The sequence below is a fragment of the Acinonyx jubatus genome, chromosome B1 (assembly GCF_027475565.1).
Source record: "Acinonyx jubatus isolate Ajub_Pintada_27869175 chromosome B1, VMU_Ajub_asm_v1.0, whole genome shotgun sequence".
Classification (NCBI taxonomy): domain Eukaryota; kingdom Metazoa; phylum Chordata; class Mammalia; order Carnivora; family Felidae; genus Acinonyx; species Acinonyx jubatus.
In genome coordinates, this window is record NC_069382.1 from 74753319 (window position 1) to 74770658 (window position 17340).

Sequence of the window (17340 nt, forward strand, 5' to 3'; positions counted from 1 at the left end):
TATGGAGGGTAATCTGCTTTACTCAGAGTCTGTTGATTGAAGTGTCAGAGTAAATGCTTACCTCATAGAATGATTTGGAAAGTATTTCCTACTCTTCAACTTTTTTGAAGGGTTTGTATAGAGTAATTGTTATTTATTCTTTAAATGTTTGGTAAAATTTACCAGTGAAGTTATTTTTGTGTGAAATTTTCTTCATAGAGAGGTTTTTTGCTACAGTTCCGATTTCCTTAATAAATATAGGGCTATTTTTTTTTTTTTTTACCTATTTTTTCTGTGATGAGCTTTGATAAGTTTCCTTTCTTTTTACATTTTATTTTTTAATGTTTATTTAGTCAGAGAGAGAGAGTGCAAGCAAGGGAGAGCCAAGCAGGCTCCATGCTGCCAGTGCACAGCTGGACATTGGGCCCAAACTCATGAACTAGAGATCATGACCTGAGCCTAAATCAAGAGTGGGAACCACCCAGGTGCCCCTGATAAGTTTCTATTGAGAAATTGTCTTTTATCTAAATGGTCAAATTTATTGGTATAGTTTTTCTCTTATTTGCATTTAATTCTCTCTTGAACATGTAGTGATGTGACATCTCTCATTTCTGATACTGATAATTTTTCTTGTTTCAGATCACTCTGACAAGAAGTTGATCAAATTTATTATTGTTTCACTTTTTAAGACTTTTTGAACATAGGCATTTATTATTATAAATTTCTTCATAAGCACTTTTACTTTAATTACATTTTTATTGTTCAAAATGCTTCTATTTTTCCTTTAATTTCATGTATTATCCATGTGCCTTAAAGAAGTGTGTTCCAGAGATCTTTTAATATTTGAATTTTGATTCCATTGTGGCCTGCAAGTATCTTTGTATGCCTTAAATTCATTTACATTTATTGGGAATTGCTTTATGGTGTACCATACTGGTACCATACCAGTGTATGGTATATATGGCTAAATATTCCATGTGCACTGGAAAAGTATATGTATTCTGATGTTTCTGGATGGAATTGTTTTGTAAATGTCAATTAGGCTGAGTTGGTTGGCAGTGTTCTTCAAATCTATGCTCTTACGCTTTGTTTCTTCTATCATTTATTGAGATGATTATTGAAATATGACTATAATTATGTTTTTTCCATTTTCATTGCTGTGTAGGTTTATTTTTCTTTATGTATTTTTAACTCTGAAGTTAAGTATGCCTATATTTTAGGATTGTTATTTATGTCTGTTTGGTGAACTGATGCTTTTATAATTATATCATTTTCTTTTGTATCTGTGAACTTATTTTTTCATCTGAAATCTACTTAGTTTGATATTTATATAGCTCTCCAGCTTTCTTTTGCTTTTGGTTTGCGTGGTATATCTTTTTTCCCCTTATACTTTTAATTTACCTATTTCTTTCCTCCTTCCTTCCTTCCTTCCTTCCTTCCTTCCTTCCTTCCTTCCTTCCTCCCTCCCTCCCTCCCTCCCTCCCTCCCTCCCTCCCTCCCTCCCTCCCTTCCTTCCTTCCTTGCTCTTTCCTTTTGACAGGGGAGGAGGGTGGGGGAAAGCACAAGTGTGTGTGAGCTGGGGGAGTGGCAGAGAGAGAGGGAGAGAGAATCCCAAGCAGGCTTCAGCTCTGTGAGTGCAGAGCCCTACTCGGGGCTTGAATCTATGAACTGTGAGATCATGACCTGAGCTGAAATCAAGAGCCAGATGCTTAATGGACTGAGCCACCTAGGTGCCCCTATCTGTATCTTTGTATTCAGTTGAATTTCTTATTGACACATTGTGATGGCTAATTTTGTGTTGACATGGTTGAGTCGCAGTGCCTAGATAGTTGGTCAAACGTTATTGTGGGTATTTTTGTGAAGGCATTTTTTGGGATAAGATCAATGTTTAAATTGGTGGACTTTGAGAAAAGTAGGTTTCTCATCAGGTCAGTTGAAGGCCTTAATAAGAACAAAGACTCATCTCCCCCAATAAAAATGAACTCTGCCAACAGTATGCCTTTGGACTTTATAACTTTTTTCTCAATCTCCAGAGTATGTGTTTACCCTGCAGATTTTGGATTTATCAAACTTCCGGAATTGTGAGAGCCAATTCCTTAAATCTTTTTGTCTTTCTCTATATACACATTCTGTTGCTTCTTCTTTTGTGGAAACTATTACTAAAACACACAGTATAATTGAATTTTTTAGTTTTGAAAATATATTCTGAGAAACTAAGTCTTCTCATTGTGTTTAGACTACTTACTTTTAACATAATTACTGATAAGGCTTTATTTGCACCTAGCATTTTATTATTTATTTGTCCCAGTATAATTTTTCCCATCTGTTTCTCTTTTCCTGTGTTCCTTGTATTTGAATTCCTTTAGTATTCTTTTAAAAATTAATTTTTGGTTTTATATCTATCTTGGTAATCTTTTTAGTGGTTGAACTAGAGATTTCAGTCTACTTTGAGTTAATATTTTACCTCTTCACATAGAATCTAGAACCATTTCATTTGTCCCTTTAACCTCCACAATTGTTTGTTTGTTTCTTTAACTTTCTTAATGTTTTATTTTTGAGAGAGAGAGGAAGAGAGAGTACGAGCAGGGGAAGGGGCAGAGAGAGAGAGAGAGAGAGAGAGAGAGAGAGAGAGAGAGAAACCAAAACAGGCTTCAGGCTCTGAGCTGTTAGCACAGGGCCTGACGTAGGGCTTGAAACTCGTGAACCACAAGATCATGACCTGAGCCGAAGTCGGATGCTTAACCAACTGAGCCACCCAGGTGCCCCTTCCTCCACTATTGTTTCTTATTACACATAATATATTGCTAGTCTCTCTAGATAATGTTACAGTTTTTATTTACACTTGTTATATGTGTTTTAAAGAATGTAAGGGAAGAAAAATGTTAAAAATTTTTCCATATCTTTACAATTTTATTTATTTATGTATTTATGTATGTATGTATTTATTTATTTATTTTAGAATGGGAGAGCATGAGCAGGGTAGAGGGGCAGAGGGAGAGAGAGAGAGAGAGGGAGGGAGAGAGGGAGGGAGAGAGAGAGGGAGAAAGAGAATGAATCCTAGTCAGGCTCCATGCTCAGTGCAAAGCCTGATGCAAGGCTCAATCCCACAACCCTGGGATCATGAACTGAAATCAAGGGTTGGATGCTCAACCAACTGGGTCACCTGGGTGCCCCTCATTTTTCATTCTTGAAGAACTGTATTTGGATTTCTTGTTGAGCATTTTTTTTGGAAATAAATTTTTGAATTATTTTTTCTGAATATAATTTTATTTGGCCTTCATGCAAGGATATTTTTGGTGCATATAGAATTCTGTGTGAAATTTTACTTATTTTAGTACTTTAAAATATTTTTCCATTGTTTGCTGGTACCCAGAGTTTCTAATGAGAAATGTATGGTTATTTCAATGTTTGCTAAGTAAAAGGTACTACATTTTTGTACTTGCTATAAAGACATATTCTTTAGCTCCTCTACAGTTTCATTATGCTTTCTTTGTAATTATCACATTTTGATAAGCTTTAGACCCTTATTTTCATACTTTTTGCTTCAGTTATATCTTTTTCCTTTTACTTTGGGTCTCTAGTAATGTGAATATTAGGGCTTTTTATTTCAATCTTCTTTCTTTGTTCTTCACATTTGATACTGTCTATTGAAAAGAAGCTTGCTATGTATGATAAACTTGATCTTTAACTTTATGGAGATTTGTTTTTTATATTTTGATATTAAGCTCATCTCATGAATATTTTATTTTAGATTTGTACATGTCAGTTGTATAATTTTAATATGGTTACTTTTATACTTTTTCTTTTGGTTGGGAACTATTTTCTGATCCTGTTAGACTGTTTCCTTTTACCTTCTGGAGTATATTTATAATAGCTCCTTTAATATCTTTGTGTGATAGTTCCAACAATTTGCCCATCTCATCAGCATTTGTTCAGTTTCTTTTCCTGTGAGAAATGATTACATATTCTTGCTTCTTTTGTACGTTGAGTAACTTTTTAATGTGTCCTAGACGTTGTGAATGTTATCTTTTATAAACTATGTGTTTTGTTAAAATCCTCTAACAAATGTTGATGTTTTGCTTGTTTTAATAAGAAGGGTCAGACTACAAGTTCTACTTATCCTCTGTGTGTAGGGGTTACAGATATCATTCATTTAAAAAACCTGTCTTGTCCTGCTTTGTGTCTTTTTTGCACATAATGTACTCAGGAATTAGGTGAAGAATTGGGTGATAATTCAAGTCTTTTTTCAATACAGAAAGATTTTGCTGTTCTGGTCTGTCTGCCCCTTGCAGGTATATCTCTTGGGTTAGCCTTGGGTTTTTATGGGCTTTTACAAAGATTTTGAGGATCTTTCTTTCCCATTTCCTTCTTTTCAGGTCTACACCACACCCTGTGTCCTCCTTCCCCGCACCCCACCACCTGTACAAACCCGTTTTGTTAGTTCCCCTAACCAAAGGACAGTTTTTGTCACATTATTTGCCAGCTGAGCTTCTGACATCCACCTCTGAAATAAAGGCTCACTTTTGGGTCAGATTTAGAAGGGAAAAGTAAAAATTGAGACTCCTTACCTTCATAATGGGTAATTCTCCCAAGTTTTACCTCCTTTACACCAATGCAACTGCTTTTGTTTAGTACTTAGGAAATTGCTTTTTGCAGTTTTTCTTGTGGTTTTGGTTCTAATATGTAAGACTGAGAGGCTGTTATTAGCTTCACTCCCTCTTCATTGAACCAGAACTCCCTGTTGATTTTTTTCGTTTTTTAAAAATTATTTTCTATTTAATGGTTTTATGATATTATATTTCCTTTCTTCTTTGTGGACTTTATTTCTTGTAAGACATGTCTGTTAGTAATGAATTTTCCCAGTCTGTTCATCTGAAAATACTTTTGTTAGTCTTAATTTTTTGATAATAGTTATTCTGGATATAAAATTTTAACAGATAGCTTTCTGTTTGCACTTTGTGATTTAATTGACTTTTGGCCTCTACTATTTTCAATGAGATGTCATCCTTGTATTGTTGTTTTCTTTGGGTTGAGTCCTATTTCTCTTGATGCTTTTAAGCTTTTTTCTTTGTCTTTGAATTTTGACTGTTTTGTTTAGTTGTGATCCTCTTTGTTTTTATCCTTTTTTGGTTTATTGAGTTCTTGAATCTGCAAGTTAATGTTTTTCCATCACTTTTTGCCAGATTTTTCCCCATGGTTTCTTCAGAAATTTTTCTTGCCGCTGCTGCCGCTTCTCCTCCTCCTTCCTCCTTCCTCCTTCCTTCTTCTTCCTTCTTCCTCCTTCCTCTTCCTTCTCCTTGTCCTCTGCCTCCTCCTCGTCCTCCTCCTCCTCGTCCTCCTCCTCCTCGTCCTCCTCCTCCTCCTCGTCCTCCTCCTCCTCCTCCTCCTCTGGCACCTGCATTATAGCTATGGTGGAATACTACATTGTCTCACAGGTTTCTAAAAATTCGCTAATTTATCTTCCATCGTTTTCTCTTTGTTCTTTGGGCTCACAGATTGTGTCTTAAAGCTCTTAAAGCTCACAGATTCTGTCTTTTGCCATATGAATTTGCTAATGAGTGCCTCTTGTGAATTTTTCATTTTTCTTATTTACTTTTCAACTCTAGATTCTTGTATTTCTTTTTTAAAAAAATTTTTAATTAAAAATTTTTAAAAATGTTTATTTTTGAGAGAGAGAGACAGAGTATGAGTGGGGTGGGGCAGAGAGAGAGGGAGACACAGAATCTGAAGCAGGCTCCAGGTTTCAGCACAGAGCCCCACGCAAGGCTCGAACCCATGAACTGTGAAATCATGACCTTGAGCTGAAGTCTGGTGTTTAACCAACTGAGCCGCCCAGGGGTACCCTCCCCCAACAATTTTTCTTAATGTTTATTTTACTTTTGCAAGAGAGGCATGTACGCAAGTGGGTGAGGGACAGAGATGGAGGCAGACACAGAATCTGAAGCAGGTTCCAGGCTCTGAGCTGTCAGCACAGAGCCCTATGCAGGGATTGAATTCACGAACCCATGAGAACCTGATCTGAGTGGATGTTGGACGCTCAACTAGCTGAGTCACCCAGGGGCCATGTGGTGCTTTTTTATAGTTTATTGAAATTTCCTAATTGTTTACTTATTGTTAACCTGGTTTTCTTGTAACTCTTGATTTTCTTACCTCAGTGTGTAGTAATTTCTCAAGAATTAATGCCTCTCAATTTGTTGTTTTGTTGGTTGAATGGTTGCATGTGAAAGTGTTGTTTAATTTTATTTCTGTCTTTTTTTGTGGAGGGACATGCTGACTTCCATGTTGGCATTAACGGAAGTCATTCTTGCTTTTTTTTTTTTTTTTTTAAATAGTATGCTTTAAATTTTGGTACTTTCCCAGTCTTTTACTTATTGTGAACAACTGAAAAATATGTAAATTGGACTAATATATGGAAATGTGAATAATTAGTCCTGTCTATATGTGGTTCAACTACTTTTAAAAAACACTGAATAAAGAGATGTATTGAATATATTAGTTATAGAAAACGGAATTAATTTGGGAATGATGGGTAGGTAGTTCCTTTAAATCTAATTGGAGTTCTGTGGAAATAATTTTTGGGTCCAAAATTCAGTATGTGATTGTGTAAATTGTAGATTTTCTTTCTCTTTTTTGTCTGTCTGTCTGCCTGTCTGTTGTTCTTTCTATCTTTCTGTTCTTCTTTTTTGAGCTCTTTCTTTTTTAACTTCTTTCTTAATTTCTTTCATGATTTAAAGAGACAGAATTCAAATGGAGCATTGATATATAATTTCATTATCTGTTTATGGTCACATTGCTGCCTAAAATATATTACTGTAAGTTTTAAAGGCCAACATGCAAAGGGCGCAGATATATTTAGTGAAGCTTTCATACTAACTGAAAGTCAAATGGAGTGTGACATAGACTCAAATTGAAAAAAATGGAGAAAATTGGAGGGAAGATAGTCTTTCCTGATGCAAGATAATACAGGTATGCCACACTGCATAATAGAAGTCAGTAGCATTTCTAAATTTTAAGTGGCAATTTAATTTCCATTAAATGACATAAACTTTCTCATTTATTTGTTAAATATAAATTCTTTTTCACCATCACATCATTTAGACGTTATTTCCGACACATATTCTTCCTATGTGTTCTGATGCAGTGTCACTCACTTCATAAACTGTTTACAGCACTTCATTCCCTGTTTAAATTTTAAGTATCAAATTTTTAATTTTTGAGTCTCATGAGCTTTAATCATATATTTTTATGTCTGTGAACAGATTGAAATAATTTGTTACTTTTCAAATTACTCTTTTTGGTGTTTCTATTACCTGAATATTTTCTTCATTGAAACTGCTATAGTGTACATGCCATAGTACATTTCAATTCAGAAAAAAGATATATATGTGTGTGCATATATACATCATATATATAATGTCTGTGTGTATTTTATTATATGATTATATGTATGGTCAGAGTAAAATAGATTATATGAAAACATTCCCCAATTTTAATAGTGCTTCTTATGGATTAATTTCATCATCTTTTTCTACTTTTGTTTTTATTTCCAGTAGAGAAATGTATATATATTTATAAATTTTTTAATAGTTAGAAAAATATATAAATGTCATTGAAATGGTACAGGATTTTCCTGCTCTAATGTGAAGAATGGTTTTTGTGTTAAATAGGGACTAAACTTTGATCAGAAAGCAAAATATGCTCGCTTTGGTTTTTCAAAGTTTAGTGGTTCTGTTTAGTAGAGATATAAACTAATTGGATTCTGCGTTAGTGAAAAATACTCAACACTTAAAAAATTACTTTAGGATAAATATTAGGTATATGGATCTTATTCTATTAATTTTGGTCTTCTCATGTGATTAATACTAATAAAAATTTGAAAGTAATTATAGTTTTATCTAGAGTTCATCTTCTGGTGAAATCATTGTAATTTTAACCAAAGATTATTTAAGTTAAGCTATAGCATTCATAGATTAATTCTATGTTAAAATATCTTTGAGTGTTGTGGTTTTTAAACTGCTATTAAGCTTATGTTAATATTTCTTTTACAAATAATTCAGTTTTTATTTACTTAATTTAAATCATAGAAGGAAAACTTTTATAAACATAATAGTGTCCCAGTAATTGAATGTTATAGTTTTTTAAATACAATTTGAATTAAAAATAACCAGTTTCACATATCTCATTTTATGAGATTACAATGTTTATGGACCTAGATGCTTTTAATTAATATTTTATTAGGAAACAAAGTTCTTTTCACATATTTCATTTCTGTCAGCTACTAGAGGATCAAGGTCTTTACTTTTTGTTCATAGTTATGTTTTTTCAGACTTAGTTATTGAAGACAAATTTTTTTAATGTTTACATTAAACATCAGAGTGTGAGCGGGCAAGGGGCAGAGAGAGGGAAACACAGAATCCAAAGCGGGCTCCAGGTTCTGAGCTGTCAGCACAGAGCCTGATGCGAGGCTTGAACTCATGAACTGTGAGATCATGACCTGAGCCAAAGTCGGATGCTTAACCAACTGAGCCACCAAGGTGCCCCATTTCAGACTTAGTTATTAAGCATTAAAATTTTTATCTAGGAGGATAGTTGAAAATCTTAGTATTTTAAAATAATCATAAACTTTTCAGATTTTTTCTAAATGTTTATGAGGGAGGAAATGGTATAATGAATTAATTGAATGGTTTTTTTTTTTTACTCAAATTGTGTATGATACTCAAATTTTTCTATACTTTGTTTATGTTCAAATCAGTGGTCTGTTGGCTGAATGCCCTCGGAGATTATTTAAAAACTTAGATTATTATGTAAATTTTGAGAATTGATCATGAAATTTGTTTTAGATGTCATTTATGTTTCAGTCTTTTGCTTTTTATTTTTTATTATCATTCATTACCTGTTGTCATTATCATTCATTTTCCTGTTCCTTTGCTTTCCATGGTGAGAATTATTTACAGATTTAAATTATGTGTTACCACTAAACAGTGCTTTCTTTGTATTGATCTTAAATGTGGTAACTTCCAAAGGGCATTGTTAAGTCTGCAGTAGAGGAAAAAATAGTGACTCAGAACCAGCTTTATGCTATACAATTTGCATAAGTACATTTATGGGTGTAGTATAAATCACCATATTTTCTAAATGTTTTAATTTGTTCTCACTTTTTGGTTTTCATTAAAAGGAACAATAACTAGTAGAGATAAGCAAGTTTTTCTCAAAGACTTTCTTTTTTGGAAGAGTTGTAAAATTTAGAGGGACGTATAGAGGTTTCCCATATACTCTCCTGTCCCCACACATGTATACTCTTCCTTATTATCAACACACCCATTAGAATTTACAGTTGGTGAACCTACATTTACACATTATAATCATCCAAAGTCCATAGTTTACATTATGCTTCACTGTTGGTATTGTACATTCTGTGGATTTGGACAACTGTATAATGGCATGTATCTGTCATTTGGTTATCATACAGAGTATTTTCATTGCTCTAAAAATCCTCTGTGCTCTGCCTGTTCATTCCTTCCACACCTACCCCCCAATCTTTGGCTCCCACTGACCTTTTTACTATGTCCATAGTTTTGCCTTTTCCAGAATAACATATGTTTGGAATCATACAGCCTTTTCAGATTGGCTCCTTTACTTAGTAATGTGCATTTAAGATTCCTCCATGTTGGGGCACCTGGTTGGCTCATTTGGTTAAGCATCCAGCTTTGCTTAGGTCATGATTGTGGTTCATTTCCAGCCCCTCCAGGCTCTGCACTCTCTCTTTTTTTCTCTCTCTCTGGACCTTGTGGGATTCTCTCTGTCCCTCTCTGCCCCTCACTCACTCAAACTCTCTCTCTCTCTCAAAAATAAAATAAGAAAACAAAAATTAAAAAAAAATGAATCTTAAATCAAAAAAAGATTTCTCTATGTCTTTTCATGGCTTGGTAGCTCATTTCTTTTTAGTGCTAAATAATATTCCGTTGTTGAGATATCCATAGTTTATTCATCCATTCATGTACTGAAGGACATCTTGGTTGCTTATAAGTTTTGCCAGTCATGAATACAGGTGCTATAAATATGCGTATGCAGGTTTTGGTATGGACATGGTTTCATCTCCTTTGGGTAAATACTGAGGAGTATGATTGATGGATCCTATGGTAAAAATATGTTTAGTTTTGTAAGAAATTGCCAAAATCTCTCTTCCAAAGTGGCCATGCCATTTTGTTTCCCCACCAGCATTGGATGCGAATTCTTACTGCTCTACATACATGGTGTTGTTGGTGTTCTGGGTTTTGTCCATTCTCATAGATGTGTGTAGTAGTATCTCGTTGTTTTAATTTGTATTTCTCTGATGACATATAATGTGGAGCATCTTTTCATAGGCTAATTTTCCATCTGTATATCTTCTTTGGTAAGGGTCTGTTAAGTTCCTTGGTCCGTTTTTAAATAGGGTTGTTCTTTTTTTTTTTTATTGTTGAGTTTTAAGAGTTCTTTGTATACTGTGGATACCAGTCCTTTATCAGATGTGTGTTTCACATGTATTTTCTCCCAGTCTATCTTGTCTTCTGATTCTCTTACTATTGTCTTTTGAAGAGCAGAAGTTTTTAATTTTAATGAAGTCCAGCTTATCAGTTATTTTGTTGTGGATTGTCTTTGGTTTTGTATCTTGTATCACCATACCCAAGGTCATCTAGGTTTTATCTTACGTTGTCTCCTAGGAGTTTTATAGTTTCGCATTTTACACTTAGGTCCATTTTGAGTTAATTTTTATGAAAGGTGTAAGGTCTGTGTCTAGATTCATTTATTTGAATGTGGATATCCTTTCATTCCAGCATCGTGTTTTGAAAGAGTATCTTTGAGGGGCGCCTGGGTGGCTCAGTTGGTTAAGTAAGTGGCTGACATCAGGTCAGGTAATGATCTTGCAGTTCGTGAGTTTGAGTCCCGAGTTGGGCTTTGTGCTGACAGCTCAGAACCTGGAGCCTGCTTCAGATTCTGTGTGCCCCTCTGTCTCTGCCCCTCCCCAGTTTGCATTCTGTGTCTCTTTCTCTCTCAAAAATAAATACACATTAAAAACAATTTTTTTTTAAACAAAAAGAGTATCTTTGGTCCATTGTACTACCTTTGCTCTCCCTTTTGCCAATACCATACTGTCTTGATTACTATATCTTTATAATAAATCTTTTTTTTAACATTTACTTATTTTTGAGAGAGAAAGAGAGAGAGAGACAGCAGGGGAGGAGCAGAGAGAGAGAGAGAGAGAGAGAAAATCTGAAGCAGACCCTTTGCTGGCAGCAGAGAGCCTGATATGGGGCTTGAACTCATGAACTGTGAAATCATGATCTGGGTTGAAGTCAGACACTTAACCTGAGCCACCCAGGTTCCACGGTTTTATAATAAATCTTGAAATCACATAACATTGGTTTTCCAACTTTGTTTATCTCCGTCAGTAATTGTGTTAGTTGCCCTGGCTTTTGCCTTTCCATATAAACTTTAGAATAGTTTCTTGATATCCACATATCTTGTTGAGGTTTTGGTTAAAATTGTATTGAATCTATAGATCAAGTTGGGGAGAACTGAGACGTTGAGAATATTGAGTCTTCCTGTAAATGAACATGGATTTTCTGTCCATTTATTTAGATCTTTTTTTTGGTTTTATGCATCAGTTTTATAGTTTTTCTCATACATATCTTATATATATTTTGTTAGATGTATATACCTAAGTATTTTATTTTTGGGGAGTGCTACTGTAAATGGTATTGTGTTTTTAGTGTCCTATTCCACTTGTTGATTATTGGAATATAGGAAGGCAGTTGACTTTTGTATATGAACTCGGTATTCTGCAACCTTGGTATAATTGCTTATTAGTTATAGGAGTTTTGTGTGTGTGTGTGTGTGTCAATTCTAGATGTTCTTTGAACAAAGACAGCTCTATGTGTTCCTTAACGGTCTGTATACTATTTATTTCCTTTTCTTGCCTTGCTGCATTAGCAAGAACTTCCTGTACAAAGCTGAAAAGGAGTGTTGTCTTGTACCTGATCTTATTCGGAAGACTTGATTTTTCTTGCTATTAGGTACCTTAGCTGTAGGGTTTTTGTGGATAGTCCTTATGAAGTTGAGAAAAATTCTCCTCTATTCTTAGTTTATTTAGAGTTTTTAACATGAATGGGTGTTGGATTATGTCAAATGCTTTAAAAAATTTTTTTAATGTTTGTTTATTTTTGAGAGAGAGAGAGAGAGAGAGTGTGAGCAGGGGCAGGGGAGGGGTAGAGAGAGAGAAAGAGACACAGAACTCGAAGTGGGCTCCAGGCTCTGTGCTGTCAGCCCAGAGCCTGATGTGGGGCTTGAACTCATGAACTGTGAGATCATGACCTGAGCCGAAGTTGGACGCTTAACCGACTGAGCCACCCAGGTGCCCCTCAAATGCTTTTTTCTATATCTACTTACACTAGTAATTTTCTTATCTACAGATTAATTGATTTCATGATAGATTATATCATTTGATTTGCAAATCTTGAACCAGTCCTTGCATCCCTGGGATAAATTTGTCATGATATATAATTCTTTTTGTGTTTTTTTGCATTTGTTTGATAATATTTTCTTGAGAATTTTATTTCATCTTTTTTTTTTTTTTAATGTTTATTTACTTAGAGACAGCATGCAAGTGAGGGTGGGACAGAAAGGGAGAGAAAGAGGATTCCAAGCGGGCTATGTGCTGGCAGTGCAGAGCCCATGTGGGGCTCGCTGGAACTCATGAGCCATGAGATCATGACCTGAGCCGAAGTCAAGAGTCTGATGTTCAACTCAATGAGCCACCCAGGCGCCCCACATTTTTGTTAATGATACTTATTGGTCTGTAGTTTTCTTGTAATGTGTTTATTTTCATTTTTATTTTTATTTTGGTATGGGATAATGCTGGCTCATAGAATGGTTTGGGAGGTATTCCTTCTGCTTCTGTCCTTTGAAGGGAATTGTAGAGAATTGGTATAATTTCTTCCTCAATTTTTGGTAGAAGTTACCAATAAGCCAGTCTGGTTCTGGCCCTTTTGTTTTGGTCGGTTATTATTTATTGATTCACTATCTTTAGTCATTATAAGCCTATTTAGATCATCAGTTATTCTTTTTTTCCCTTTTTTAAAAATTTAGATTTTAGTTAATTACTATACAGTGCAGTATTTGTTTCAGGAGTAGAATTCATTGATTCATCACTTACGTACAACACCCAGTGATCATCACAAGTGCCCTTCTTACTACCCATCACCCATCTAGTCCATCTCCCACCCCTCTCCCTCAGGCAACCCTCAGTTTGTTCTCTATCATTAAGAGTCCCTTGTGGTTTGTTTCCCTCTCTCCTCTCTTTTCCTCCTTTCCATATGTTCATGTGTTTTGTTTCTTAAATTGCACATATTAGTAAAATCGTAGATCATCAATTATTCTTGTGTGTGTTTTGGCAGATTATCTCTTTTAATGAACTGGTCTCTTTCATCTAGGTTATAGAATTTAAGGGCATAGAATTGTTCATAGTGTTCCTTTATTATTTGTTTTATGTTTATGGGATCTGTAGTGATGTTCCTTCTTTCATTTCTGAAAATAGTAAATTGTGTTTTTTTTATTAGTTAACCTGGCTAGAAGCTTATCTCCTTTATGGATCTTTTTCAGATCAGCTTTTGGTTGCATTGATTTTCTCTATTGATTTACTATTTTTAATTTTTTTGTTTGCCACTCTAATATTTATTTTCCCCTGCTTACTTTGGATTGAGTATTCTCTTCTTTTTTTAGTTTTCTAGGGTGGAAGCTTGATTAGTGATTTAAGTTTTTTCTTCTTTTCTAATAATTCACTGCTATAAATTTCCTCGTAAGGACTGCTTTTGCTGGATTTCACAGATTTTAATAGCCTGTTTTCATTTTCATTTAGTTTAAAATATTTTTAGATTTTCTTGAGACTTCCTCTTTGACCTACATGTTATTTTTTAGCATTTTGTTTAATATCCACATATTTTGGAATTTTGCAGGTATCTTTCTGTTAATGATTTCTAGTTTAATCTCCTTGTGGTCCGAGAACAAACAATATATCATTTCTGATCTTTGCATTTGTTTACATGTGTTTTATAGCCCTGAATGTGAGCTACTTGGTGAATGTTCCATGTTAGCTTAAGAAAAATGTGTATTCTGCTGTTACTGGGTGAAATAGTCAATAGATGTCAATTAAATCCAGTCAATTGATGGTATTGTTGAGTTCAATTATGTCCTTAATGATTTTCTGCCTGCTGGATCTGTTTCTGAGAGCGATGTTAACGTCTCCAATTATAATAGTGTATTCATCTATTATTCTTCTTGCAGTATTATCAGTTTTTATGCCACATTGTTTTATACTCTATGGTTAGGCACATACATGTTATAGACTATTATGTTTTATTGGAGAATTGGCCTCCTTTATCATCAAGCAATGTTCTTCTTATCTCTGATAATTTAACTTGCTTTAAAGTCTGCTTTCTCTGAAATTAGTGTTAATTATTCTTGCTTTCTTTTTATTAGTGTTAGCATGGTTTATGGTTTCTCCATTTACTTTTAGTCTGTATGTGTCATTATATATAAAGCGGGTTTCTTGAAGACAGTATAGTTGAAATGTAAGTTTTTAAATGTCAGGAATTTGTATTAAATTCACCCATATCTTGAAATTAGGTTTATAATCATGAATATATAAAAATAAATGTATACCTATGTATTTAAAATCTTTACTTTTGAATAATAGTAATTTGTTTTTAATTTTAATTCCTTCAGTGTTATCTATAAACTTATGGCATCGACAAGTGAAGGAATCAGAGTACAAGCTCTCAAGGCAATGGGCTATTTTTTAAAACACCTGGCCCCAAAGTGAGTATAGTGTTCATGAAATCTAAAATGGGTTGTGGTATATTACTTTTTATTTTATAAATCTTTGGAATAGTATTTTTGTTCTGTGATTTCTCTAGTTCCTCTTCTCTTTATTTTTATTTATAAAATCTATGTAAATTTAATCCATTTCTATATATTAAAAATAAAATGGAAACAGGAATATATAGGTTTTTAAAAAATATTTATCTATTTTTTTTGCATGTGCAAGTGGGGAGGGGCAGAAAGAGAGGGAGAGAGAGAATCCCAAGCAGACTCCAGGCCGAGCATGGAGCCTGATGCCGGGCTCAATCCCACACCTGGGAGATCATGACCTAAGCAATATCAAGGGTTGGATGCTTAACTGACTGAGCCACCCAAGCACCCCAGTGTAGTTAGTTTTATATGAAATAAATTTTCCATTTGTTCTTCATTCATTATAAGAGTACATTTGTATAAATGGAATTTTAGAAACCATGGAGACTTCATTTCATAGGGGTTGATCATTTGCTTTATCTGTACTATAAAGCTGATATTTTAGCCTAGATAGTTGTCATAGTATGTTCTGTTATATGGATAACTGAAAACTGAAATTTTTGTATTTTTTTCTTAGCTGAATGTAGATATTCATATCCTACCTATTGTTCCTTATACCATGTTGGTTTATTATAAAAATTAACATTTGTGGCAATAGAGAAGTGTTGGCAAACTATGGTCTTTCTGTGGATTCCAGTTGGCTGCCTGTAAATAAAGTTTGGTTGGGACACAGCCACAATCACTTATTGGCTTATTATATATGGCTGTTTTCAGATTGTGACAGCAGTATTGAGTTGTTGCTGCAGAGCCCGTTTTGTCCACAAAGCCGAAAATATTTACTATCCAGCCATTTGCAGAAAAAATTTGATGAATCTCAGGGTAGAATTCAAGTTTATGATACTTTAGTTTCTAAATTTTTGCTTGGAAGTTTAATTTTGGTGTATTTATCTTCACAGTATTAATTTTCTTAATTTTCTTTCATTTTTCTACCTTTTTCTCCATATTGTTTTTCTACTTAACAACTTACTTAGGCTTTAGATTTCATCCATAATAGAGTTTAGCTCAGTGCTGATGGAGAGTAGAAACTAGTTAATAAACAATTGCTGTGAAGATTTTTGGTGTGCTGTGACATAGCCAGTCTTGTGTATATATTTTTTAAACTTCAGCTGTGCTTACATTGTAGTTTGTATTTCTCTGCTTAAAGATTTTGTGGCCTTATGAGTTCTAGGTTAAAGAAAAGTGGGAGAGTTACTGAGCTGGAATTTGTGGATAATGTGAAAAACATTTTTGTATCTTCTTCATCCAACTTGCATACTAAATAGTAGATAATAGTACTCTGCATTTGATTATTTCTTTTTATGAAATCACAGAAGAAAAGCTGAAGTCATGCTTGGACATGGATTGTTTTCATTGCTAGCAGAAAGACTCATGCTTCAGACAAATTTAATCACAATGACCACGTATAATGTTTTGTTTGAGGTAAGAATATATTTAGAATTTAATCTTATTTCATATTTTGAGAATGACTTTATAATTTAGTTGCTAATGTCTAGATGAAATAAGGTAATTTAGATTTGATACACAGTTTTGAAATTAGTTATATAAAGCACATATAGCTGCATCTTAAATCTATTAATCTGTTAATTATTAAACAGTATGGACATCTCTGTTAAGTATTTCCTCCATTGTATTGATTGTTTGATGTCTTGTTTTGTAATTAAGTAAAAATAGAGTTACAATGTTGAAATCATTTATTTTATAAAATACAGAAGATGGTTAGCATGACAGCATTGGACTGTATACTTAACATTGATTAGTGCTGACTTATGTTCATTTATATTAATGGTACAATGATTATGCTAATCTATTGTTTTCCTTCTGTAGATTCTTATAGAACATATTTGTACTCAAGTGATACATAAACAGCATCCAGATCCTGATTCTTCAGTAAAGATACAGAATCCTCGTATGTATTTTATATACTTTTATTTTTTTGTTTTTGTTTTTATGGACATTTAATTGACATATAATATTGTATAAGTTTAAGGTGTACAACTTAATGAAACAATTTGATATATGTATATATTGTGAAATGATTACCACAGTAAGGTTAGTTAACACATCCATCACAGTATCTTTAGAATTTTTTGTGTGTATGTGTGGTGAGAACTTTTAAGATCTACTGGTTTGGTAACTTCTCATTGTACAATACTGTATTGTTAACTGTAGTCACCATGTTGTACATTAGATACCCAGAACTTACTCAGCTTATAACTGGAAGTTTGTATGCTTTGAGTACTTTCCCCCATTTCTACCCTTATTTTTTATACTTTTAATAAGTACTTTTTGGGGTGCCTGGGTGGCTCAGTAGATTGAGTGTCTGACTTTAGCTCAGTTCATGATCTTAAAATTTGTGGGTTTAAGCCCTGCATCAGGCTCTGTGCTGACAGCTCAGAGCCTGGAGCCTGCTTCTCC

The 17340-nt window shown here is 33.9% G+C and overlaps 1 protein-coding gene across 6 annotated transcripts in view; it reads left to right on the forward strand.

Moving 5' to 3' along the window:
• The window catches only part of LRBA (LPS responsive beige-like anchor protein), a 772859-nt gene that overhangs the window by 144592 nt on the left and 610927 nt on the right, over positions 1-17340 (forward strand). For all 6 annotated transcript variants that reach the window (XM_027067081.2, XM_027067078.2, XM_027067090.2 and 3 more), the window contains exons 18-20: positions 14740-14832; positions 16236-16344; positions 16750-16831. In XM_027067081.2, coding sequence (XP_026922882.1) covers positions 14740-14832; positions 16236-16344; positions 16750-16831 — 284 coding nt within the window. The remainder of the gene's footprint in view (positions 1-14739; positions 14833-16235; positions 16345-16749; positions 16832-17340) is intronic.